General features: G+C 53.1%; 1 protein-coding gene across 22 annotated transcripts in view; it reads right to left on the reverse strand.

Moving 5' to 3' along the window:
• The window catches only part of CAMK2G (calcium/calmodulin dependent protein kinase II gamma), a 62,470-nt gene extending 38,433 nt beyond the window's left edge, over positions 1 to 24,037 (reverse strand). For 9 of the 22 annotated variants that reach the window (XM_032140473.3, XM_032140435.3, XM_032140367.3 and 6 more), the window contains exons 1-5: positions 23,848 to 24,034; positions 22,440 to 22,534; positions 10,266 to 10,325; positions 2,647 to 2,701; positions 1,710 to 1,775 (exon numbers count right to left, since the gene is read on the reverse strand). In XM_032140473.3, the coding sequence (XP_031996364.1) occupies positions 1,710 to 1,775; positions 2,647 to 2,701; positions 10,266 to 10,325; positions 22,440 to 22,534; positions 23,848 to 23,912 (341 nt within the window). In that variant the 5' untranslated portion in view covers positions 23,913 to 24,034. Of the gene's footprint in view, positions 1 to 1,709; positions 1,776 to 2,646; positions 2,702 to 10,265; positions 10,326 to 22,439; positions 22,535 to 22,841; positions 23,119 to 23,847 lie in introns of those variants that run through there. The other 13 variants (XM_032140414.3, XM_032140400.3, XM_032140376.3 and 10 more) reach the window with 5 other exon arrangements.
• Positions 24,038 to 24,106: the final 69 nt, after the last annotated feature.

Below are 24,106 nucleotides of genomic sequence, written 5' to 3' on the forward strand. Positions count from 1 at the left end.
CTGCCACAATGCACAGGAGAGGCCTCACAACAAGGAAGTACCTGGCCTAAAACGTTAGTAGCACCAAGGCTGAGGAACTTGGCCTAGAGTATAGGCCCCCATCATCAGGCACTATCTGGTACACTGAGCACATCTGCAGAGCATCCCAGTGTATTGGGCTGGGTGGCCTGGACTTACTATTCCTAAAATCTGATGCTGGGGATCCCACAAGAACCAAGGGGTCGTACTGGGTCCCTGGGGGCTGAAACTCGGGCCTCCCCATAGGACACAGCCCAAGAGTGGGCCACAGAAACTTTAAGACTGAGCTATAGAAGCAAGTCTCCACAGAGATGTATAATTAGAACAGAGCCGGGCTAGCAGGGAGCGCCTTCTGGCCAAAAATGGCAAAAGTGCGAAGTGTCCCAGCAGAGCCAGGCCAAGCCCACTGGTACAGTCACCCCCCTCAGGGCCCCCTCCCTACAGCTCTCCCTCCTCCCCGCAGGCTCCCTGAGCCATCACTGCCTCCTCCGTCCCAGAGCCTGGTCCTCCCCTGCTGGCACTGGAATTCATCTCCCCACTTGAGAATTCTTCCCGAGGCTGAAGCATCTGAAGTTGATCAGCAAACATTGGCCTCTCAGGGTTGAGAAATTCGTGAGGAAGCTGCACTCCCCCACTCTCCAGAAGCAGCCAGAGCTGCCACATAAGCCAGATAAGCTGCAGGCAGGATGATCAAAACCAGGTTGTAGGGACATCACCCTCTGAGAAAAGCGAGGCTGGGGGAAGAGCCAAGGCGGGAAAGGCAGGCTGAACAGGCGCCCGAAAGCGTGGGTGAGGGAGGCACCAGGGATTCCAGGGAGGGCAGAGGCTGAGGCATGTGGCCGGGGAACGGTCCTCAAGTTGGCGGAGCCCCACGGCGAGGCTGGTCATGGTGGTCTAGGGACAAGGTGACAGAGGCTGAAAGCTCCCGGGGCTCTATGGTTGGATTATTAGCCCAGAACGCTCCACTCCCTCAGGACAGAAGCCATGTCTTCTGCACCTCTGGGTCATGCCGGAGCCTCAGCACAGTGGCTCGAGCACACTAGAATTTGTCAAAGGAAAGAAAAGGGCAGAGGGGGACATTGGGCATGGTGGCGAGTATACAGTAGTGCAAAAAAGAGTATTTCTGGGTTCACAGGGTAAAGGAGACTTGGAAAAGCTTTGTAAAACATTTATTTGGAAGTGAGTTTTTTTAGGGGGGGAGGGGGACGTAGTCATGCTCTGTTACGCAGGCTGGAGTGCAGTGGCGTGATCTTGGCTCACTGCAACCTTCGCTTGCAGGTTCAAGTGATTCTCCTGCCTCAGCCACCCAAGTAGCTGGGATTACAGGCACACACCACCACACCCGGCTAATTTTTTTGTATTTTTAGTAGAGACAGGGTTTCACTATGTTGGCCAGGCTGGTCTCGAACTTCTGACCTCAGGTGATCCAACTGCCTCAGCCTCCCAAAGTGCTGGGATTACAGGCATGAGCCACAGCGCCTGGCGAGGAAGTGCTGAATTTTTAACTTCTAATATCACCCACAGTATGCAGCCCTAGCCCAGCTCAACAGAATCTTTCTCCAGACAAGAGCTATTCTGATCTTCTCCAAAGACTGTTGAAACAGGTACAGTGCTGGTCCCCGAAGGTGGCCAAGACTTCCTTCAGTCCTAAACTCCAGAGCTACATTTGGACTCTCGGGCCCTCATCCTACCTGGCATCTGCTTCACTGTAGTACTCTCTGGCCACAATGTCTTCAAACAGCTCCCCGCCGGTAACACTGCAACCAATGGGAAGAAGACGGTCAGAGGCAGAAAGGGTCCTTTGTCCAACCCCAATGTCCAAGAAGAAACAGGGTCACCCTGTAGAAAGGCTTTCAGAGAAATCCCAACTCCCCATGCATTTCATCTGAGAGCTCAGAACACACTCGATCCTTCAGTGACACCCGGATTCTCCTTGAGGTATCATGGGCCCTCCCTTCCTTCCGGACATTTATTTTTCCAAAATCCACAGATTCACTAATAGTCAGGCAGAGATGAAGATACAGGGATCTAAGAGAAAACAGTCAACCTACCCCAAAAGTCACAGCTTTGAGACCAACATAAACACTAAAATATCGCTGCCCAGGAAGGACAGAGCTACTACTGAAGTTGAAGAGTAATGAGACCAATGACACAGAGACCCAACCCTGAGAATCCTGGAGAGGAGTGTCCAGGAGATAAGAGCCACTTTTAAGACATTAAACCACAACCAACGTGGAGGACAGACCCAATCCAATGGAGCCGGTTTCCGACTAATGAAAGCTACCTCTGATTTCTCAGGATTTTCAAGGCCATGCAAAGAGCTGTATTTTATTTCTTCACTAAGGACAGCACACTGAGAAACAAGACAAAGGCATCTGTGCAAGGTGTGCTGCTGAACAGAAGTGCGAGAGGAACACTGTCCTGGGGTTCAGAGCCCTGGGGGGACGCTGGGGGAACATGGAGACCCCCTTGGTGGGGGCAGCAATCTGCCCCAGTCAAATCCTTTCCCTCGGACAAAGGAGGGGGCCCTGGGCAGAGGCTGGAGAGCCTGTTTAGGCCTCTTCCTGAGCCTTCATTTTGAGTCAGCTGGAGGGAAAGGCCCCCACACCCTCAGAAAGTGGCACTTACAGGTCAAACACGAGGTAGTGAAACCCTTCTTCAGAAATACTGTCATGGAGGCGCACTGCAAGAGAGGAGATGGGGACAGAGATTAACAGAGAGAAAACTCGGAAATCCTAGGCTTCTCCTCCTCAGCAGCCCCACCCCTGCCCCATCCTGTCGGGCTCACAGGGCTCTCCAGAAGGAGCAGTGGGGGGAAGTGGCGACGTGCCCGGTGCCCCCCAGTGCAAGGCTATGCAACCTGGAAGCCAGAGCCTGGCGCTCTGGTTGCCACTTCAGACTCAGGCAAGAGAGAAAAGCTTCATGGCTAAGAAGTCAAGATGGAGAAAAGCCGGAACCTTCCCAGAGGGCTGGTCTCCGAGAAGGTGGTCCTGGGATATGATGCACGATGGTGAGATGCAGCGTGAGCAGCACCTAGCAATGTTGACGGCAGGGGACAACAATGACCAGATGGGAAAGCCAGAGAACTCTTCCAGAGCAGTAAATGGGAGCAGAACTAAGGGGTGGGGAAGAAGGTGGAAAGGCAGAGCTCAGCAGGAAGGCACGTGGTGCAGGATAATGGATGGCGAGCCTGGAAGGCCACGCACACATTCAGGCAATGACAACAATAACAGCTTATTAAGTGCTTACTATGCCAGGCCTTGTGCTAGGCTCTTGCATACATTACTGATTGTGCAACCATTTATCAAGCATCTACTATGTGCTGGACCCCATGCTAGGTAGTGGGATTCAGGAGGAACAGACAGAGTGCCTGCCTTTGAGGAGTTTATTATTCCTTTCGACCACCTGAGATGAATGTTATTCCCATTCTACAGATGAGGGCACCAGAGGCTCAGGGACACAAAGTCTCTTAACAAAGGCCAAAGAGCTTCTAAGTGGTGGGTCAAGATGTGAATCCTGTGCTACCTGACTCCAAAGACTGTAGTCTACACCACTGCTTCCCATAAGAAACGTGGGGCAGCCCCCATATTCAGGCAACAAAGCCCTGGCGTCCAAAAGGAAGACCGCTTACAAATGTCCCTAAAGCAGCATCGCAGACAGGTCCGGGAGGGTGCCACAGGAAGAAGACTCGGGCGATGCACCAGCTGTGAGAAAAGGCTGGCAGGCGGAATCCCTCCCTGCTCCCTGCCTCCAAAGCTCTTGGGCAAAAAACCAACCTGAAGTCTTCTGAGGTCTCCTCTTCAAGTTTCTGCCCACAAAGCCACCTCTGGGTTAAATGCCAACCCCTGAGCATCATTCTAATGCACACACGACTCCGCTCTGGCTGACTGTCCTATCCCTCCCCTCACCTGAACTCTCTTGATGGGGAACCTCTGTTCCAAAGGCCTCCCTCGGTTTGACCTGTGCTCCAGGCCTTGGCAGTTACAGGCGCACCTCATGGAGCACTTCAGGAATGGCCTGACACCAAACTAACCGGTTCAGTGCCAGGAGACAAAGAAACGGCCATGTCTCTTCCTGGGTGGGCCCTGGCTGCTTCCGTTTCCAGTGTCACACGTTTCCTCAGGACTGAGGTGCTTCCCTATGTCCCCTCCCCACGAAGCAAGATCATTCAGAAAGCAAAATATACAACCCAGCCGGCACAGTCCCGAGGCACTGAACCACCACTATAGCCCCCTTGTTCTCCTCCCTTGATGACCGAGGACTCTGAAGCCTGCCAGGGCCGGAGCCAGGGCCTCAAGACTGTTTCTGCATCCCATTACCTACACTATTTGATCTGATCTAGTGACTCAACCCCAAAAATCCCATCCCAATCTCAGTATTTCTGCGAACAGGATCAAAGGCAGGTGATACTTCCAATATCCCTCCCATTATTGGATATAATGTATATATCCAATATACATTCTCTCCTGGGCAAACAAGATGCTTCCCTAGGCCTGCAGATGACAGAGGGGGCTTTTAGGACAGGAGGAAGGAGCCAGCGCCAGGCCCCTGCCTTCCTCCCGTAAAAACTAGCCTAGGCACACTCCATATACACTCAATCAAGTCCTCTCGAAGTCCTGCCATTGCCTCCGCCCCACTCACTTGCGCACCTCTGGTCTAAGTCAGTGCCTCACGCTGAGTCTTGCTGCAGCTGCTGCTCCCTCGCTTCCAAAAGGACTTTCCATTTAATTAAAAATTTGCTATTAAAAAGCATTAAAGTGTGTAATACAAATAATCCCCTGGAAATCAGCTGTCCCAGAAGCTATAGACCAGCTCCATTAGGGAGGTGACTAACAGCAGCAGCACGGGGAACTAACGGGACAGCAGCAGGTATGATGCTGACAACCGTCTCAAAGAAGTGGAGCTGCTCAGCTCTGCCTAGGCCTGGCCCTGAGCCCTGCCTCAGCAAGAACCCCACCCCATGCCCAACACCACCCCATGCCCCACACCACCCTGCCCCTGCCCAGCACAGCAAGGCCAAGAACAGGGCAAGAAGTGCAGGCACCCAGGCCTCTGCCTAGACATGGAGTCATTGGCGTCTGCCCTTCTCCAGGAAGGCCACACACAGAGCCCAGGTGGGAGGAAGCCGGGGAAGGGAATTAGAAGAAAGGAGCAGCAAAGGAAGACTAATCCTTCTAGGCCACCCAGCGGAGAGAACAGCTTTGATGTGTGCCCCAGAGCAAGGCACCTGCCAAGGCAAGGAGGGATGGAGGAAGCTGTATCTGAATAAGACTGCTATTGACATTTTTTTAATTTGTAAAGAAATTAACAGGACACTGAAGACAAGAGGAGAAATGACTGTGCCATTCTAAGTGCCTATTTAGCAACAGCAGATTATTTCTTTTTTTTTTTAAGAGACAGGGTCTCACTATGTTGCCCAGGCTGGGCTGGAGATCCTGGTCTTGAGCCATCTCCTGTCTCAGCCTCCTGAGAGGCTGGGACTACAGCTGTGAGCCACCGCACCCCATTAGATTCTGATAATAACAATCTAAATCTAACAACTAACACTTAGTTGAGCTGTCCGTGTGCCGGCATCGTTCCATGGGCTCCACGTGCATTACTGTATTGAACCCTCACACCAGCTCTGCAGGGCAGCTACTTACATATAAATAACCCCATCTGACAGGAAAGGAAACTGAGGCTCCATAAGAAACCTGCCCAAAATCACACTAAGTGGCAGAACCGGGACTTGAAGCCAAGACAAACCAACATCAAGATTCCCGATATTGCAGAGTTGCTTGGAAGTCACCTCCTCAAACTCTTAGGCAAAGGAGCTCCAATCTGTCCCCACTACCTCTGGCCATTCTGACTGGCTCGACAATGTCCACTGGGCAGCTACCCCCAGAGCAGGCGAGGCTGTACATGCCATGAATGTGGCTGTGAAGAAAAGGAGCCGGCCCTGCCACCTGGAGCTGCCAGGCGAAGAGGGAAGACAGGCTTTAAACCAGCAATTACACAAATGCGTTAACTAAGCACAACTGGGTCATGCTGTGAGGCAGAAGCAGAAGGACTATGGATGCGTGGAATAAAATAATCTGACACCCAGCCCGTTCCAGAGTAAAGACAGGGCATGAAGGCCAGCAAGGGCCAGGCCATGTCCATAGATAGGAAGACCTGGGGAAAGGAGTATAAAGCATTTACTGCATTTCAGCAACAAACCTAATTGCTGTTCTTTAAAAACTGTGGAAGACAGAACAGGCCAAAACACCTACAAACCTTTACTTGATATTTCATGTCTTCAAGGACTGAGATAGCCACAACCCAAATGTTGTGGCTATTTCCAATTCTTTAAAAACCACCCAACAATATGCCACATTTTAACTAACAAATCTTTCTCCAAAAAGCACTGAAAAAGTGTTGCTGTTAAAAATATCTGCAGCAATAACACAGTGGGAAGGAGGTCCTGTTGCCATGGGGGCTTGTGGGGGACTGAGCTGCCCCCCAAGAGCTTGCTGTGGCAGGGCTCCCCCCACCCCCACCCTGGGGGCAGGGATGTAGGAACTGCTCAGTCATGATTCAATGTTTCTTTCTTTTTATTTGCAACCATTTCTTTGCTACACTTACTGTTAGCTGAATGGGTACTGGGCTCAAGGGTAAATGGTCAGGCTTGAATAACTTGTGAACTGAGTTGAGGCTGGGGGTCTTGAAGAGATCACTTCTAGGGGCTGGAATCTCCATTTTCATCATCTCCCTCCTAGCCTCCTTTCCTGGCTGAACCCTTTCATAACAACTCCACGAAGGGACCCAGATACCAAAACAGAGGCAGGCACAGAGGAGTTAAATAACTTGCCAAAGGTCACAGTTACTAATTAGCAAATCCCAGATTCAAACCCCAAATCTGCGACTCCAAAGCCGCAAAACTTGGCTTCTCCAAGTATTGACCGGCATGCGGACCAGCAGCATGAGCATCAGCTGGAGACTCAGGTCCTACCCCAGACCCCCTGAACCGGAATCTGAATTTTAACATGATCCCTGGGTGAGTCATAAGCACATAAAAGTTTGAGAAGTGCTGCTCTAAACCACAATGCTAGACTATGATCGAAACTGCTGGGGCAGCTCAGCACGAAGGAAGACAGAGTCTATTCATTAGAGGACTTGAGAGCAGGGAGCAGGCAGATCACAGGTAGAACGGACTTCATTCAGACCTCAGACTTCACACCAGCGTCTCCTCCTCTCAACTCCCCACCACTGGCCACACTCCCAGCGCTGTCTGGAGTTGGGCAGTGTGCCTTACACCCAAACAGGCATTTTGTTGTTTGTTTGTTTGTTTTTAATTAATAAACGTTATTTTCAGAGCAGTTTTAGGTCCACAGCAAAATTGAGCGGAAAGTACAGGGTGTTCCCAAATACCCCACGTCCCCCACACGCACAGCCTCCCCTACCATCAACATCTCCCACTAGAGTGGTAGATTTGTTACCGTCTATGAACCCACATTGACTCATCATCATTACCCAAAGTCCAGAGTTTACATCAGGGTTCACTCTTCCAACAGGCTTTTAACTCCTGGGACAGAATATCTAGCTATTAAGGGGAAACTGGGCATGGCTGGCCCCTAGCACCAAATGCTCCATCTGAATTCAGTGCCTCCGAGTCTGACCACAGCCAGGGCTGACCACATGCTCTCTGCTCTAGCTTCCTCGACTGTGCACTGTTCTTGGGCTGGCCCGTTTATTTCCCTTTGGGATGGAGTTCAAGAGGCCAGAGCCAAAAGGGTCACAGTTCTGAAGGACAGCGCAGTGGAGAGAGAAGAGGAATAGTGAATTAGGGGCACAAAATTGCCTTCTCTCCTGCCACAAGCCAGGTCCAGATCCATGGCAACCACAGCCTCCTGGACCTGCAGCTCTGCCACATCTCCAACAGCCCTGGTTCCCACCAGATGCCGGAGCTCCCAGGACAGTCTTGACTCCCCCTTCCCTCTGCCCATCCTCAACCCCAGAATCGGTCCTCGGACCAACCTCCTTAAGACCTGGGAGCAGTCATGAAATGGAAGCACAGTTCTAGGAAATCAGAGGCCAACAGAGTGACTGTGCCCCACCTGGCCTCTGAGCAGACGGCCAGGATATATGGTCCTCCGCCTGCCTCCATTCTGAGCCGAGGGCAGATGGTAAAAGGAAAGGGCTACCAAACAGAGTGAAGTCTAAGAGGTAAAAAAGTATGTATTTAATTCTAGAAATAAATAAAAAGACACCTGGGCTTTTCTCAGCTAGAATTCTATTTTTGTCCTTCCCACTCATTTCTCAATTGTCTCCATTATACCCTGACCCGTCCGTGGTCAACCCATCCGTGGTCAACCCGCCCATGGTCAACCCGCCCGCGTCGCGGGTGATGCGGACGTGGTTCTGCTTCCTGCATCACTGACCCCTAGCTGCTGTTCTCCTGCCTACATGAGGACAAATTATCACTGCTGTACCAGTTGGTCACAAGGAGCATAAAGGAAAGGAAGTTACCCTCCTCAGATATTGAGACCCGGGTCTGGAACATCAAAATGCTTCTGTGCTTATGGGTGGCTTTAGTCACGCACATGCTTTTTCTTCCTGTTCTGGAACTTCTAGGTTAGAGGTCACAAGCTTGCAAGGCCTACAGGGGCCCAGGTGGGTAATGCAAATGTGAGCTCATAGTGGGTGACAAGGACAGAGGCCAGTGGGCTGCAGGGGCAGCCACCGCTCCTCACAGCTCCTTCTGGCCATGCAAGGTGGGGGCTCAGTAGAGCCGAGCCTTCTGACTGGAAAGGCGGGGGAATAGATTTTTTTTTTTTTTTTTCAAAATGTGAAATCTCGTTTTTAAATATTGGCAAATAATAAAAATATTTTTATACCACTGAGCCAGCCAAGCAAAACATGCCTGAATCTGTGACTGCTGTTCTAGGTGTTTCCCTCTGTGGGCCCTCTCCTACCAAAGGCAACACGTCAGTCCCCACTGCGCTGTATTCAGGTGAAGGCCTAACCTCAGAAACCACCTAGGAGCTCCAGTAGTTCTGAGGCCAGGAACCCACCAGCTGAGAGGTGCTGGCTCTGCAGAACACACTGCATCAGGCAAAGCTGATCGCCACCGGCCACGCCAATCTGCTTCGGGTGTAATCCAAGCTGCTGATTGCCATCGACAAAGCCCTGCACAGCTGACGTTCTGACTACCTCAGAGCTGCTCCTCTCCCAGAGGGCTAGAGCAGGACCTCAGCCTTTCCATGACAGAGCTCACTTTGAGTGTTCTAGCCCGAGACCTGGGAAGCCAGGGGCTGGGCAGCTCTGAAGGAAGCATTAGGCTTCAGCAAGTCACCTCACAGCCCTGGCCACCAACGGGGCAGAGCAGGCGGCCTCCAGGGCACGGTGGGAGCCCCGACATTTAGGCCATGCCTGAGGAGCACAGAACACGTGTTGTCTTTTGTGATGACTCAGGGCTTTCAGGGAAAACCTAGGAGATGCTCCTTGCTCTGCCTCAAGTCAACACTGGGGCTTCTGCTCAGACACTGCAGCCAGCCCCATTTCTGTCCCTTCTGCAAGGAGCACCAAATCAGGGCCAACGCTTTTGGCAAAGACGATTTCAGCTGAACAAAGTAAAACTGAGCCAAAGTGGGTTGAGGCAGGCAAACCTCCTCATGCTTTAGCACAACCAACAATGTGCTCTTGTCCCCCCAGTCAGGGTGGGAGCAGGGAGAAATCCTCTTTTTTCTCCTTCCCCATCTGAGTGGTTCCTGCCATCCCTTCTGCAGAGAAGCCAGGCAGGGGGGCAGCTTGCTTTCCTGGCTCTGGGGAATACAAATGGGAGCACCATGGAAACCCCCAGAGTGTGCAGGACACCGCAGCAGGAACAAAACTCTTTCAGGTCCACAAACAAAATCCTGACCCTTTCATGAGGGCTGTGGATGGCCCCTGGTGAGGGACGCTGGCAGGCTAGGAGCCCGGAACCTCACACACTGAGGACCCTGGACCTCAGCCCAAAGACAGAAGGAGAAAGGGAAGAAATAGCATCTGAAACCTATTCTGATGCCTCACACCCCAGCCCTGAGAAGGTGCCGCAATGATGCAGATACTCAGGTCTCTAAACTAGAATGCCCCAGAAATCTGAGACACAGTTGCTATCCCGCTCATGTAAAAACAGACACCAGGTGAAGGTCCACAGACAGAGGTGATCCCACACACAAAAGCAGTGGATATCTGTTATCCCTGCTTCTACAAAATACCCACAAAATGCTCCATGCCCAGGCACTCACCGATGTTTGGATGTTTCAGAAGTCGACATATCCGAGCCTCACGTTCTAGTTTCTGGTGATCTAAAAGCAGGAGAGAAAAAACAAAAGCCATCAACCATCCACTCTCCTTGTGGTCACCTTGTTATTCATATTCCTTCAGGTACTAACTATGCACTTGTGATGATTTGCTGAAGTAATGCAGCAAGTCATGGCAATCCTGGAGACAACTTGTTTTCCTTTCATTTTAGGGTCTCACTTTGTCCCTCAGACAGGAGTGCAGTGGCATGATCACAGCCTCAAACTCCTGGGCTCAAGCGATCCTCCCACCTCAGCCTCCTGAATAGCTGGAACTATAGGCACCAGCCACCAGGCCTGGGCCAGATAGTTATGACCACCTTTTCCAGATGAGGAAATGACTTGAGGGTTTGCACACTATGAGCCAGTGAGCAGCAGGGCTGGGATTTGAATCCAGGTATTCAACTAAAACTCTGGTGCTCTTTCCACCACAACAGGGTTTCAGTGGTCCAGGGTGTCCAGAATCTCTTTTTTCTTTTTGAGACAGAGTCTCGTTCTGTTGCCCAGACTGGGGTGCAGTGGTGCGATCTCAGCTCACTGCAACCTTCGCCTCCTGGGTTCAAGCAATTCTCCTGCCTCAGCCTCCCGAGTAGCTGGGATTACAGGCACACACCACCACGCCTGGCTAATTTTTGTATTTTTAGTAGAGACGGGGTTTCACCACGTTGGCCAGGTTGGTCTCAAACTCCTGACCTCAGGTGATCCACCTGTCTTGGCCTCCCAAAATGCTGGGATTATAGGCGTGAGCCACTGCGCCTGGCCCAGAATCTCTTTCTTGTTAGGAATACTAATAGTAGCTAAATTATACTGAGCACCTAATATATACTTGGCACTGGCTAGGGGTTTTGCATATATTCTCTACATAGTCCTGATGGCAAGTCTGAAACATAATGATGCTGATAATAAAGAGGTTGATGATCAAGATAATGACGACTTAAAATAATAATAGCTAACATTTATTGAGAGCTTAGTTCTACACCAGGCAGCTGCCTCTTTTAATTTATCCTCATAACAACTCTAGGAGGTTGGCATTAGTATGATGCCCATTTTATAGAAAGAGAAACCAGGACGCAAATCCTGCTTCTCCCCAGGGTCCTCTTGGCCACCACTGCTGTGAGCTTTGACCTCTTCAAATTCAGACTCCAGGATTACTCGGTTTTGGTGGAATAACCAGAAATCCACAAGTCCCCAGATCCAAGTGAGCTGCGTGGGTCAATTCCTTCCACAGGAAGGCAGAGCTCCAGTACGTGGGAAGAGAGGATGCTACTCACAGCACGGAGGCCTCACAGCCCTCCCCCACTGTCCTTCCCTCTTTCTACTTGCTGAATTCCTGCCAAAAGTCACCTCCTTCATGAAGTCTTCCCTGCTCCTCTCGGTAGACTGTGACTTCTCCCTCCTACTCCACCCCCCCAATTTCCCAATGCACTTCTCACGATTCTCACATCATATATTACATCAGTTATCTTTCAGTTGCAAGCTCTTCGAAGGGCGGGGGTACCTTTCCGGGTAGTGCTTTCTAGAGTTCTTTCTGTAAACAGGGGCTTAATAAGGGTTTACTAATAACAACAGTAGTAGCCGTAACAATCGCTTACTATGCATTGTCAGGCAGAGGCATGGATTACCATATTTCATACCTACAGAAACTCTGTGAAGTAGGGATCTGATTAGCTTTATTATATTACCGAGGAAACAGGTTTAAAAAGATAGAGTAATCTGCCTAAGGTAACACGAACAAGCAGTGATGCAGGTGGTCTGAGCCTAGAGGCCTCTTTCTCCACCCCTGTGCTATTATGGCCAGATAAAGAATGGTGAGAGTTGAGTTAAGACTCCAGGCTTTGGAGGGGGTGCAAAAGGAAGACAGTCCAGTTCACCCCAAATTATCAAGGCTCCAGGGGCCTTCACATCCATAGCTGCCAAGCTATTCCTGTCTCCCTGCCTCTACCCTAAACAGCAAAAAGCTTCTGTAAATCTTCCCATGGCCCTCACAATGATCCCATCAGGTGAATGCTATGATTGTCCACACTTCCAGATGATGGAAGAAACGGAGGCCCAGGGAAGTTAAGTAACTTGCCCAAGATCCCACAGCAGGAAAAGGATAAAAGGGGGATTCAAACCCAGGCCTGTCAGTTCGAGATAATGTAGGGATTATGGACTAGAAGAAATTCACATTTATTGTTTCACTAACCAAACCCAGCTTTGTCCTAAACTTTCCCTCTAGCAACAGCTCTACTTTGTGGAAGGAGGTGGGGACAGACAGAGATTAGTTCCTGCTGCCCAGCTAATCCGTCCCAGCTGCCCAAAGATCTGGGTCAGGCCTTCCTTCCTGTCCCTGGGTTCAGCATGACCACCATCCAGGATGCAGCCAGGAGAACCCCAAGTAACTCCCAACTCCCAGATCACCTGGCATCCCTTGGTCCCAGGCACAGGGATGTGGCCAGTGACCTCCAGAAGCGAGGCACTCAAGGAGGTTGTAACAGCCTTGCCTGGTGGCTGGGGGGCTTGCTTCTTCCAGATCTGGCAGGATGTTGACATGACCCCACCTTCCTTCCATCCCTGGACTTGAGATGGAGGTACCAAGCTAGCCAACCCCAAAGCTACAGACCCACGGCCCTCTCTCTGGGCACACACCTCACCACCCTCCAGCCCATAACTCTCAGGCTTGGTTGCCTGGGCAGGTGCAGGAGAACAGCATCTTGCAATGCGGAGGTGGCAGCTGAGGGAAGGCCCAGAAGATTAATGTTTATCTCCTTCCTTAAGTCTCTTACTAGCTAATGGTTACAGTCCCACAACAGCAACAGCACTAAAAATAAGGACACTCTGGTTTACCAGTGACTTCGAGTGGAGAGAAGACACACAGACTCAGGCTCCCAGCTCCTCAAAGGAGCTGCCCAGCATCCAGAGGGTCCTTGTTAGCCTCTTAGTTCAGCCTTAACTCCAAGGAGCTGAGCCCTGTGTTCCCCGCAAGGCCCAGGTCTTCTCTGAACCCCCGGACTGCACCTTGATCCTCATTCTGATTCTAAGCTGTGGAGTACAGCAATTAACAACACATCGGTTTTGGAGTCAGACAGCCCTGGATTGAGCCCAACACTGCCACATCCAGCAAGCTATTAAACCCACCCGAACTTCATTAATTCCTTCAAGAAATATGTATCGTGGCTGGGCGCGGTGGGTCATGCCTGTAATCCCAGTATTTTGGGAGGCCGAGGTGGGTGGATCACTTGAGGTCAGGAGTTCAAGACCAGCCTGGCCAACATGGCAAAACCCCATCTGTACTAAAAATACAAAATTTAGCCAAACATGCTCACTGGAACCCAGGAGGTGGAGGCTGCCGTGAGCCAAGATTGGGCCACTGCACTCCAGCTTGGGGTGACAGAGCGAGTCTGTCTCAAAAAAAAAAAAAAAAAAGAAATATTTACTGAGGCCTACTATGTGACAGACAGTATTCGAGATGCTAGGAAGACAGTGGTGAACAAAACAGACGAAAATCCCTACCCTCATGGAGCTGACACTCTAGTGGGTTGTGTATTGGGGAGGGACAGACAGTAAGAAAACTCAACAGCATGTTAGATGTCACGGCAAGTGCTGCATAGAAAAAGCAGAGAAAGTGGGGAGTGTAGATTTAAGTAGGGCAGTCCAGGAAAGCCTCAGTAAGGAGGTGACATTTGATTAGGACCCAAAGGAGGTGAGACAGTGAGCCAGGCACATTATCTTGGGAAAGAGGTTCCTCACTTCTTTTTTTTGTTTGTTTGTTTTGCTTTTTTTTGAGACAGAGTCTTACCCTGTCGCCCAGGCTGGAGTGCAGTGGCAGGATCTCGGCTCACTGCAAGCTCCGCCTCCCAGGTTCATGCCATTCTCCTGCCTCAGCCTCCCGAGTAGCTGGGACTGCAGGCACCCACTACCATGCCCGGCTAATTTTTTTGTATTTTTCAGTAGAGACGGGGTTTCACCGTGTTAGCCAGGATGGTCTCGATCTCCTGACCTCATGATCCACTCGCCTCGGCCTCCCAAAGTGCTGGGATTACAGGCGTGAGCCACGGCACCCGGCCAAGAGGTTCCTCACTTCTAAAATAGAGACAGCAAGATCCGAGGTTTAACTGAGGTGGTACAGGTCAAGAGTTTTGCATAAGGTCTGGCATATAGCTCCTTTCCAACGGCCCAGTGAGAAGCTTGACAGGGTCTCCTGGGCTGGGCTTGTGGCCACAGCTATCACCAGAGACACTGTGAATGGGACCCACTGTCCCCTCAGCCCAGGCAGATGCAGGGTCCGCAACACAGCAACTAAGCCCTCCTGCCTGGCTTCTGGGCTCCCCACATGGTCCTCCATTACAGTCCTGGGGGTGGAGTGTCCCTCCCTGTTTTGGTGGGGCCCACCCGTGTCTACAGTCTGCAGGTGATGGGCAGCAACAGGGGCTCCTCAGAGAGAGGGGAACGCCGCAGGAAGCGCCACTGTCTGCTTCCCTCCTCTTCCTCGCAGCCGTGGCACCCTGCCATCCACAAGCTCTCCTCAATGAACAGAGTGGTTTCTGCCTGCCACACTCTCCCCGTTCCTGCTGCCACACACTGCCCGGCTACCACCCAGCCTCTCCAGCTGTTGTCTCCTGTCTCTTCCCCCAACACTTCCTGTCCTGCAGTCACCTCCAGGGCTGGCCCACGGCTGCAGAAAAGCAGAGGGTCCATCCCAGCAGCAGCGGCAGCAGAGGGGTTCCAGGATGGAGTAGTGGTTTCTAGAGCATCTTTCCCTTTTAAAAGCAAGGGCATCCCAGCTGGACACAGCATCCCCAACCCCAAAAAGGGTGAGGCCACTGAATGGGCTTGGTCCACAGTGGGAGGGCCCTGGCTCAGCATCTCAAGGTGCTGCAAAGGTGTCTCCCCTTGAGACATCCCTCCTTCCAGTAACCATTAGGGAGAGGCTCAGACCTTCCAAGGTGGACCCTCCTCCACGCACCTTTCTACCAGGCTCATCCCCGCCCCTCCCACAGCCCAGCCCCCCCCTTCCTGTTTGACAACTGCCACTTCCCGCTTTTGCACAGGGCCACTTCCTGCCTGCCTGTGTGCTACTGCCATGGAGAGACCCACCCCTGCCGGCCTTCAGCCCAGCTCCAACCACAGCCCTCTGCAGGTTTTCCCCATCATGAGCAGAGGTGGCAACAGGAGCAGAAAGCAGAAGCGGCTCTAGCCTTTCCCCAGCAGCCTGCCTAGACCAGAGCGGTCTGAGTCCAGGCCAGAGCCAGGCCCTGGGAAACAAGGATCCTAGAAACCCAGCTTCTCCCGCCTTCTGCCCAAGTGCTTCAGGACTTGGTCCAAGGCACCACGATTTCACAGGAAGGGCAGCAAGAAGTGACCAGATGCACTGAGGGAGGCAGAAAAGAGGAAGCAGATAGGGAGGTGATAGCTTGCAGCCAAGGGGTGCATCAAGCCTGCCCTTGAACCATCTCCCCCTCTGGCCTGAAGACAGAAGCCTATTCCAATGCCCTTTCCTTCCTCTGCCGGGTCAGGGGGCCAGGGAGGGCTGGCCACAGACTCTCCATGGCCGTCTCAGGGATGGCCTGCTTGACTTAGTGACATTTTCCTAAAAAACACACAAATGCCAGAACTAGCTTCAAGTAAGATCCTGTTGCTACCTAAACATACAACCCTCTGTACGTGGGAAAGGATGCACATTCCTACTCTGAGGACTCTCCCAAGTTCCAATCTCAAAGACATTCTTAACTTTGCAAAGGGTGTTTTGCAGGTCTGTGCCTGTGACCCTAAACATGGATGTGAGAAACTTCCTGCAGCCCCACTGATTTCAGGGCTCGATGGGAGGCGGCCTCACTTGCTGCCCTCCTTGAGTGCCCTTCATCTTCTTCCCAAGCAGCAGAGGCCCCCATCTGGCCCCCTTGGGCATCACTCTGAGGAGCAGAAACAATGACATCGCAGGGATTTGGTGTCATAATCCACCTTCCCCAGCTGCTTACGCACAGCCCTGGGCCTGGGGCACTGACCAGTGGGAATCCCAAGCCACGATCCCACCGACCTCACACTGACACTGCGATGGCCACATCCCTTCCTCTTTGAATCTCACTCTAAAGGTGCAAAGAGTCTCCAATTAAAAGCAAAGTCCATCCACCACACAAGAGCAGGACCATGGTTTCTAATGCCCTCACACATGTACACTTGGTGACTAGCTGGGGGCTGTGATACAGAGGGACGGGGCCTGAAATGTGCCCATGTGAACCCCCAAGGCTCTGTGCATGTACCCAGCATCCTCCCCTTATCTTCAACCCTCACTCAAGCAGTTTTAACTTGGTGACACAAAGACCTGAGCCCCACTTTGGCCTCTGGATCTCAAGGCAAGGGAAGCTCTGAGGAGGGAGAGAGGCTCCAAGAAATGCCCTACAGTGAAAAGGCCCTAAATCAGCTTTGACGGAGAAAATCCCCAAGGGGTCACTAGCAAGCCCCAAGAAGGCAAGGCTCTGCCTGGGGGCACTCTGGCTGCTCTCAAGGGCCAGAAAAGGGTCAGCCGTCGTGTTCTCCATGCCCCCCGGCAGGGCTCCCGGTGCCTGCAGCCTTTGCCCACTGTTTTGGTGACATTTCCTTCATGGTAACCAGCCCCAAGTAAAACATCCCAGGAAGCAGCCCCTAAAAATAGCTCCTCCCAGGGCAGCAGCAAGCAGGGGGGAGGGGAAAGAAAGGGAGGAGAAAAGAGGGGAGCAGATGGGAAGCTGCGGCTGCTGCTGATAGGGCCCAGGAAGCGGAGATGGTGTTGGGGAGGAGTGGCTGGAAATCTCCCCACCGCACAGCCCAGAGAGGTGGGTACAGATGGGAATGGGGCCTCAGCCAGCAACGAGGAGGGATTTGCTCCACCAGGCTTGCAGCTTGGGGCCTAGATGGAGAGGTGTGAGGTGATATGCCAAGATTCATCACAGGAACAAAGTATCCAGAACCTGTGTTTCAAAGAAAGGCGCCAAGAAGTGGGTGGAGGCCACACGGCCTGTGGACACTGGGTCTGAGCCCTGGCAAAGTCACGGGCACCTGCAGCACTCAACCAAAAGGAAAAAAAAGACCCCAGACAAAGCTTTTGTGCTTTGGTTTCCCCAGCGGTCCTGCAGCAGATCTGTCTGGCCATGGGTAGGTGACAAAGGGGCTCTGCAGAGAGGCATTCAAGAGGTGCAAAGTGCCCATCTCCTCCTGTCACCACCCTTTTGGCACCCATGGGATCAGGCCCTTGTTGGTCTGCCAAAGCTGTTCAGAGAGCAGCAAGCATAGAGATGGGAGCAGGAATGGTCACACCCAGCCTCCCCTTCCCTGTCTCCAGCCTCAGCAGAGAATGGGGTCAGCCACTCACCTCTAGGGTTTCAGCACAGCTTCTAACAAGGGTATGGTGACAAGGGACCAGAAGAAGCAGCAGGAAGAAGGCAGGGGCCTCCCTGACAGGACAGGGCAACCTTCCCACCTCCATCCCCACACCATGATGCAGCACCCCAAGTCACTCTAGGAAGACAGGTGAGAGGGGAGGGGGACAGGCCAGTGTTGTGTGCGCTAAGGCCCACAGCTCAATGTGACTGCATGACAAAAGCTGCCCGGCAGAAGCCTTCGCACAGAGGGACCTGCAGTCAGCTTCCATCCCTTCAGGAGAGAAGGTAGAGGCGTTCCATTACTGATATGCAGGATGCCCATTTCTCTGTTTACAGAAATTGGCCTGTTTTATCCTCAGGAGGAAAGCATGGTTTCACACACAGCCTCCTTAAATGCTTCCTCGAGGCCTGTGTTCCAGTGCTATGTGGATTTCTCTTCCCTCTCCCACTCCCTGCATTGCTGCTTCCCCCTCCCTTCTCTTTCCCTCGCTTCACCCAGATCCTTAACAGGAAAGTCTCACTTGGAGATACCACAGGGGACACAAATGTCATGGGGGCTACTCAGGCCAACACTAAGAGGGCGGGGACTCTCAGCTGGCACCATCCAGGGGATCCCATTTCAGTCCCCGGGGCCAGCTGGACCCAGAAAGGGACAGCCTTTACCCTTCTGGTGGCCAACATGCCACAACCCCAGCCACCCAGCTTGCCGCAGCCTCATACACAGACACCCCAATCCCGAGGCCCAGAACGAGGCCCCTAATCACAGAACAGCCCATGTGCACAGATGGCCACATAGCAGCAGACACACAATCTGGAGAAGGCTGGGCCAAGGTGTGTCTGTTGAATTCCAGAGGGCATGGCAAGAGCAACTGTTGTTGCAGATTTTAGGTGGCATCTCTTAAAGAGTGGCTCATGCCTCACCTGCATGAAATTCACTGGAGCATGTGTTAAAAATGCAGATTCTGCAGCCCCACCCTAGACCTCTTAAAGCAGAATCTCTGTGGCTAAAGCCCAGAAATCTGCATTTTTTAAACTAGTACTCAGGGTGATCCTTATGCACGCTAAAATTGAAAATCACTACCTGGAAGAGATCCCAACAGTGGCCCTATAGTGCCATTAGTGACAAGGAAGGAGGAATCATCAGCTAAATGTCTGCCTACATCTCCCACTCTGCCTTATGCCCCAAGCACAGGTCTTTATCCTCATCTGTCCTCTCTTCCAGCAGCCGTTTTCAGGTCTGCAGCCTGGCTCCCTGGATAAGAAAGGGAGGACCCAAGTCTGTAGCAGGGTACAAGGGCTCTGGCAACTTGACTCTGAGTTTCCTAGGAGCCGAAGCCAAAAGGCAACCATGACTGGTTACACAGTCCTCTTGACCCATTCATTTAATGCATATGTGGCTGGCATACGTCAGGCTCTTCGCTAGGGCCTGCCCATGCAGAAGTAAAGAAACACATAAGGACCCTTCCCTCACCTCTCAGGTCCTCACAAAGAGGAAAGCTTTTGCTTACATTTAGCTTCAAAAGAAATTTCTTCACATGGAATGTACAGATTAAATAAATATGTTAAAGTATTATAACAGATTTCAAAACACTGTTTCCGGTAGCATCTCTTAGTAAGGCCAAGGGCATTACCCCAGTATCCATCTCGGTGAAAGCAACTGGAATCCAGATAAATGGTACATATACAGAAGTTTCTTGTGATGCTGATTGTTCTAGGGATAAATCCTAAACGACGTAGAAGAAAGGACCATTTGCCCTTCAACTGTAGCAATATGGGGGAAATGCTTTGGATATAAGCAAAGAGAGCAGGATATAAAATGTTATGCTCCACGAGGTGAAAATCTGTATGCATATGAATAAAGATAAGAAGGGAATATGAAGATTTAAAAATAAAAAAAGACATAAGGGCTCAGGCTCCTTGAGGGGGGTGCTCTTAAATCTTAAAATAACGACTTATCATTGCCATCACCTGGCCCACTAGCTCCTGCATCCAAGCCTATTTTAAATGCCTCCTTCGGCCTAGTGGAGCTAAGCTTGGAACCATGGGCTCCCTTAAGAGCCCAGCTCCACTCCTATCATGGTTCTGAAGCAAACAGAGTGACGTTATGTGACTTTCAGTGACTTTATGTAGACAGGCCCGCAGACAAAGACAGTGCTCGATGCATATCCGTATGAACTCCCCACCTTGCAACCTAGCCGCCAATGTGGGCCTCTGAGGCCACAGTGACAAGACACGACAGCCCAAAAGAAGGCTTCCTGTCTCGATCGGACCCCCCTAGAAGACCAGGTGATTGATCCCTCTCCCTGCCTCCTAGCCACCTCACCAAGGATGCCAAAGAGAAACAGCTCTATACCCTCTGTTTATCTTTTCAGTTTGTAGCCCAGAAAATCACACACAAGAAAGATAGCAGGCAGGAAGACCCAGTGAACACAGAAAGCCCCTTCAGACCTTCACAGATGACCCTGGTGGGCCCACGACATTCCCAGACACAGAAATCCAACACCTGCGGAGGCCTAGACAGACAGCGATGAGTGAAACCCAGCCCCAGTGGCTGCACCTTTATAAAATATATAGTGTAAACTGAGAGTCTGCAGGGAAGCCATGGCCCTCACTCCCTAACCCCATGGGCACCAGCCCATGGCTACCCTGGCCCAACTCTCTCCAGGAGTTCACATCTCCCATGCCCACACCTACAGTCCAGCCCCACCTTGTTCCCTCCATCTCCAAGACAGCCCCTTTCCACTTTCCCACTTCCACACAGTACTGGCTGGCACTTACACATTCTGACCCCTCTGGCTGGCATCTGTGCCTATCATCTGTGCCTCTGTCCCAAAGGCAAGCTGGCACATGAGGCCACACAACAGAGCCCAGTCTTGGCATATCCATCTTGGGAGAGGGGGAGTTGCTGTCTGAAGCATATACTTTTACACAAGAATCCTCTTCTTGTGGGGGGAGAAAAAAATCAAAGAGAAATCAAGCCTCATCCAGTTTGGCCAGGGAAAGATATCCGTTGGGAGAGATGGGACAAGGTTGAAAGGAGGTGAGGAAGGGAAAGGGATGCTATCACACAGGTCATGGAAGTTCAGGCAGGTAGGGAAGGAGTAGGAAATGAAAGCCCCAGTCAGGTAGCTGCAGGAAGTCACCACATCACCTATCCTCACATCCCAGAATTCGGCTCCCAGCCATCTCTCCTTCCCTTACCCGTGGGTCAGAGGACACTGGTGAGATGAGGAGAGCAAAGCATTGTGTCAGCAACTGAAGACACCAGACGCCAGCCCTGTTTCTGATGCACCAGGGCTCTGCTGTGTGGGCAAGAGAGGTATCCAGCCTCAAGCCATCGTTCCTGCCTGCACCTTCCATCCTTGGCCAGAGGATGTCTGCCAGAGAGCCCAGCCTCTGTTGTCCCCCCCACCCCCACTCCAGGGGATCTGACTGCCCACATATCTCTATGGCAACCATCCTCAGACTCAAGGTACCCAGAGAGAAAGAAAACAAACAAGTCCAACTTTATAGGCAATGCACACGAACAGCAAGAGATGGAGCTGGATGGGAGTCAGCAATTAGTGCCCTACTAGGGGGATGGAGAGAGAGTCCCCAGTCAGGGGGCAGACACGGCCCTGCTAAACAGGTCCCAGAACAACTGCCAACATGACAGAAGCCCAATGTCATCTCCGTGGAATTGTAGAGCTCCTCTGAGCATTTAGGACATCTATTATGTCTCTTATCCCAGAGAAACCCACATCATTATTGGCCAAAGCCCATGTCTTCCCCAGGGCATGTGTCCTGGCTCCTAATATATTTATGGCATCCTACTGCCCAGCCCTAATTCCTTTCTCTGAGTCTCACAACCTTTGTCCCCCAGCTGCACCCTGCAGCCCTCCAAGATCTGACCTCTGTACTCACCAGACCTGTTCACAGAGCACTTCACACATTGCTGGGTCTACACCTATCAGATGAGGTGAGTTTGGCAAGCACCCAATAGAAGGTTCAGAGAGTGTAGGTTCAAGGTGTGAAAGACAGGCCCTGACCCTCCAAGACTCAGGTACTTGGGAGGATCTCGCAAGTGAGGCCCCAAGGCCTTGGCCTTTATGCTCCTCAGACTCGGAGGCAGTGCAGTTCCTGCCCAAACCGGGCCTTTGGGATTTCTAGACCATGAGGCATCACCCTCCACCCAGGACAGACTACATCTGCTGCTGCACCACCAACTTTGTAATTTGATCAAAAAAGCAATCAAGTTCATCTGGCAGAATTTGTTCCTGAGAAGCCCTCGCCAGTAGCAGCCTCCCCTGATGTTTACAGATTCCCTTCCCTTGGGAGTCTGTTCTGCCGCCTGGTGGGCAGGGGAGGCTGGCTTTGTCAGAGCTGCTCACTTACTGCATTTCCATCCTAAGTCACCACTGGGGCACAGGGACCACAGAAGGCCTGCAGTAGCCACCACTGCCCCAAAGGGAGAGGTTCCAAATGCCCCAAATTAAGAGCTCCCCATTCCGTACCACCCACTACCCCCATATCCTCTACCTCCCTAAAGACGGAACTCCCTTGAGCCTTTGGGGGCCACTGCAGCTACCTGCATCTCTTCCTTCACTCTTTTGTACCTGGGCGCTTCCAGTCCCCCACGCAACTCCTTTTCTGGCTTCAACCTGACACAAAGTCCAACCAGTCTGAAATTCCAACTCCTCTCCAAGTGCTAAAACGCACAACCCCCAATTCCTGGGGCTTCCTCAAAAGAAACCACGGCCCCTGGAGGCACCCTCAGGAAGAGGTCAAGACGGGGAACACTCACCCCGGGCAGACAACTTCTTGGTATTGATGATTTTTGCTGCGTACTCCTGCGTGGACGTTTTCTTCACACACCTGCGGACCACAGAGAAAGCACCCCTGGAGGGAGAAGGGGGAAAGAACTGGGACACAGAGCAGGGTAGAGTGACATAGACACACTTCAAGTCTGGGGACGATGATGCTCCCACCACCAACCTCTAGTCACACTCACGTACATGCACACACAACAGCGCTGTGACCACCACCATCCAACATGAGGCAAAAGGACGGGGCCACCGCAGGACACTGAACAACAGATGTGGGTGGCGTGCCACCTCCCACCCCCTCATCCAGTCCCTGGGCAAGGCAACAGCCTCCACCTCAGGCTGCACATCAGAAGCGGGTGGGCGACGCTGAAAACACACACCTGCTGCATCTCAGATAGCCCTGGGGTCCTGGTCAAGAGAACCAGGGCAGAAGGGAGCAGAGAGACCCTGCCCTTCTCTCAGCAGGAACAGTTGAGGGTCGGGGAAGGAAAGATTAAAAAGAGGCTATCATGCCCTGAAAGAGAAATCTCCCTCAACCATGGGGCAAAGTGAGACTCAAACCCCCCCACAGCCGGCTTCATCTCACTGCATCCCGGCTCAACTGACAGTAAGGGAAGACAGGACACAGTCAGACATCAAGAACTCCCCTTCCCATTCTATTTTCCTTGACGTCCCCCCCAAATGAGAGCTCGCACTCTCAGCTCTGGAAACGTCTAGGGGGGCGGACAGGGCGGGGGCTGCAGTGGCCGAGCTCGGCCCCGCGGGTGGGGGTGGGGGGCCGGGGCTGCTGCAGCGGCCAGCTCAGTGCGGAGGGGAGGGGGATGCTGCGGCTGCGGCGCGGCTCCCGGGACCACTGCAGGGGGAGGGGGAGGGGACGGGGTGCCGCAGCACTGCCCAGCCGCGGAGCTGGGCGCCTGGAGCGGCACTCGCGGGGGGCGGGGCCGGGCGCCAAACAGCCCCCCCACGCCCGGGCTCCGCAGCAGAGCTAGAGCTGCAGGGCCGGGGAGGGTCCAGAGTGCGAGGCGCGTGAGACCTGGGTTCAGGGTGCGGAGTGAGCAACCGGGCAGCGTTGGGAGGTGGTCGGGAGTGGGGCGCCTGAAGGGTGCGGAGGGGCGGGGCCGGAGGACACCCGGGAGCGGTCCGGGGTCTGCGGTGTCCGCGGCGGCGCGCGGGGAGCAGCGACCCTGCCAGTTGCTGCAGGGCGCGGAGGGGGATGCGGGGCAGTGCGCGGGGGGCGCGGGGACCGGAGGCGGCGGGCGGGAAAGGCGGGGGTGGGGCGGCCGAGGGGGCGCCGCAGCGGCCGGTGCAGGGCCGGGGGGCGGGGCGAGGAGCCGCATAGCGCCCGGGCGGCAGGGCAGGCAGGGGACCGCGGCGGGCGGGCCGTACTTGCCAAGCTCCTCGAAGAGCTGGTAGTCGTCGGTGAAGCGGGTGCAGGTGGCGGTGGTGGCCATGCTGGCGGGCTGGCGGACGCGGCGGTGCAGCCCGCGCCGACGTCGGTGCACAGTCACCGCCGCCCGGCCGAGGGAGCAAGAGGAGGAGACGGGGCTGAGCCCAGCAGCACCGCGAGACTTTACCGGGGAGAGCGAGGGAGGGAGGGACACCCCCGCGCCGCCCGCCCCGCCCCCAGCCCCGCCGGCCCCCCCCC

The sequence above is a fragment of the Hylobates moloch genome, unplaced genomic scaffold, assembly GCF_009828535.3.
Source record: "Hylobates moloch isolate HMO894 unplaced genomic scaffold, HMol_V3 SCAFFOLD_3, whole genome shotgun sequence".
NCBI classification, from domain to species: Eukaryota; Metazoa; Chordata; class Mammalia; order Primates; family Hylobatidae; genus Hylobates; species Hylobates moloch.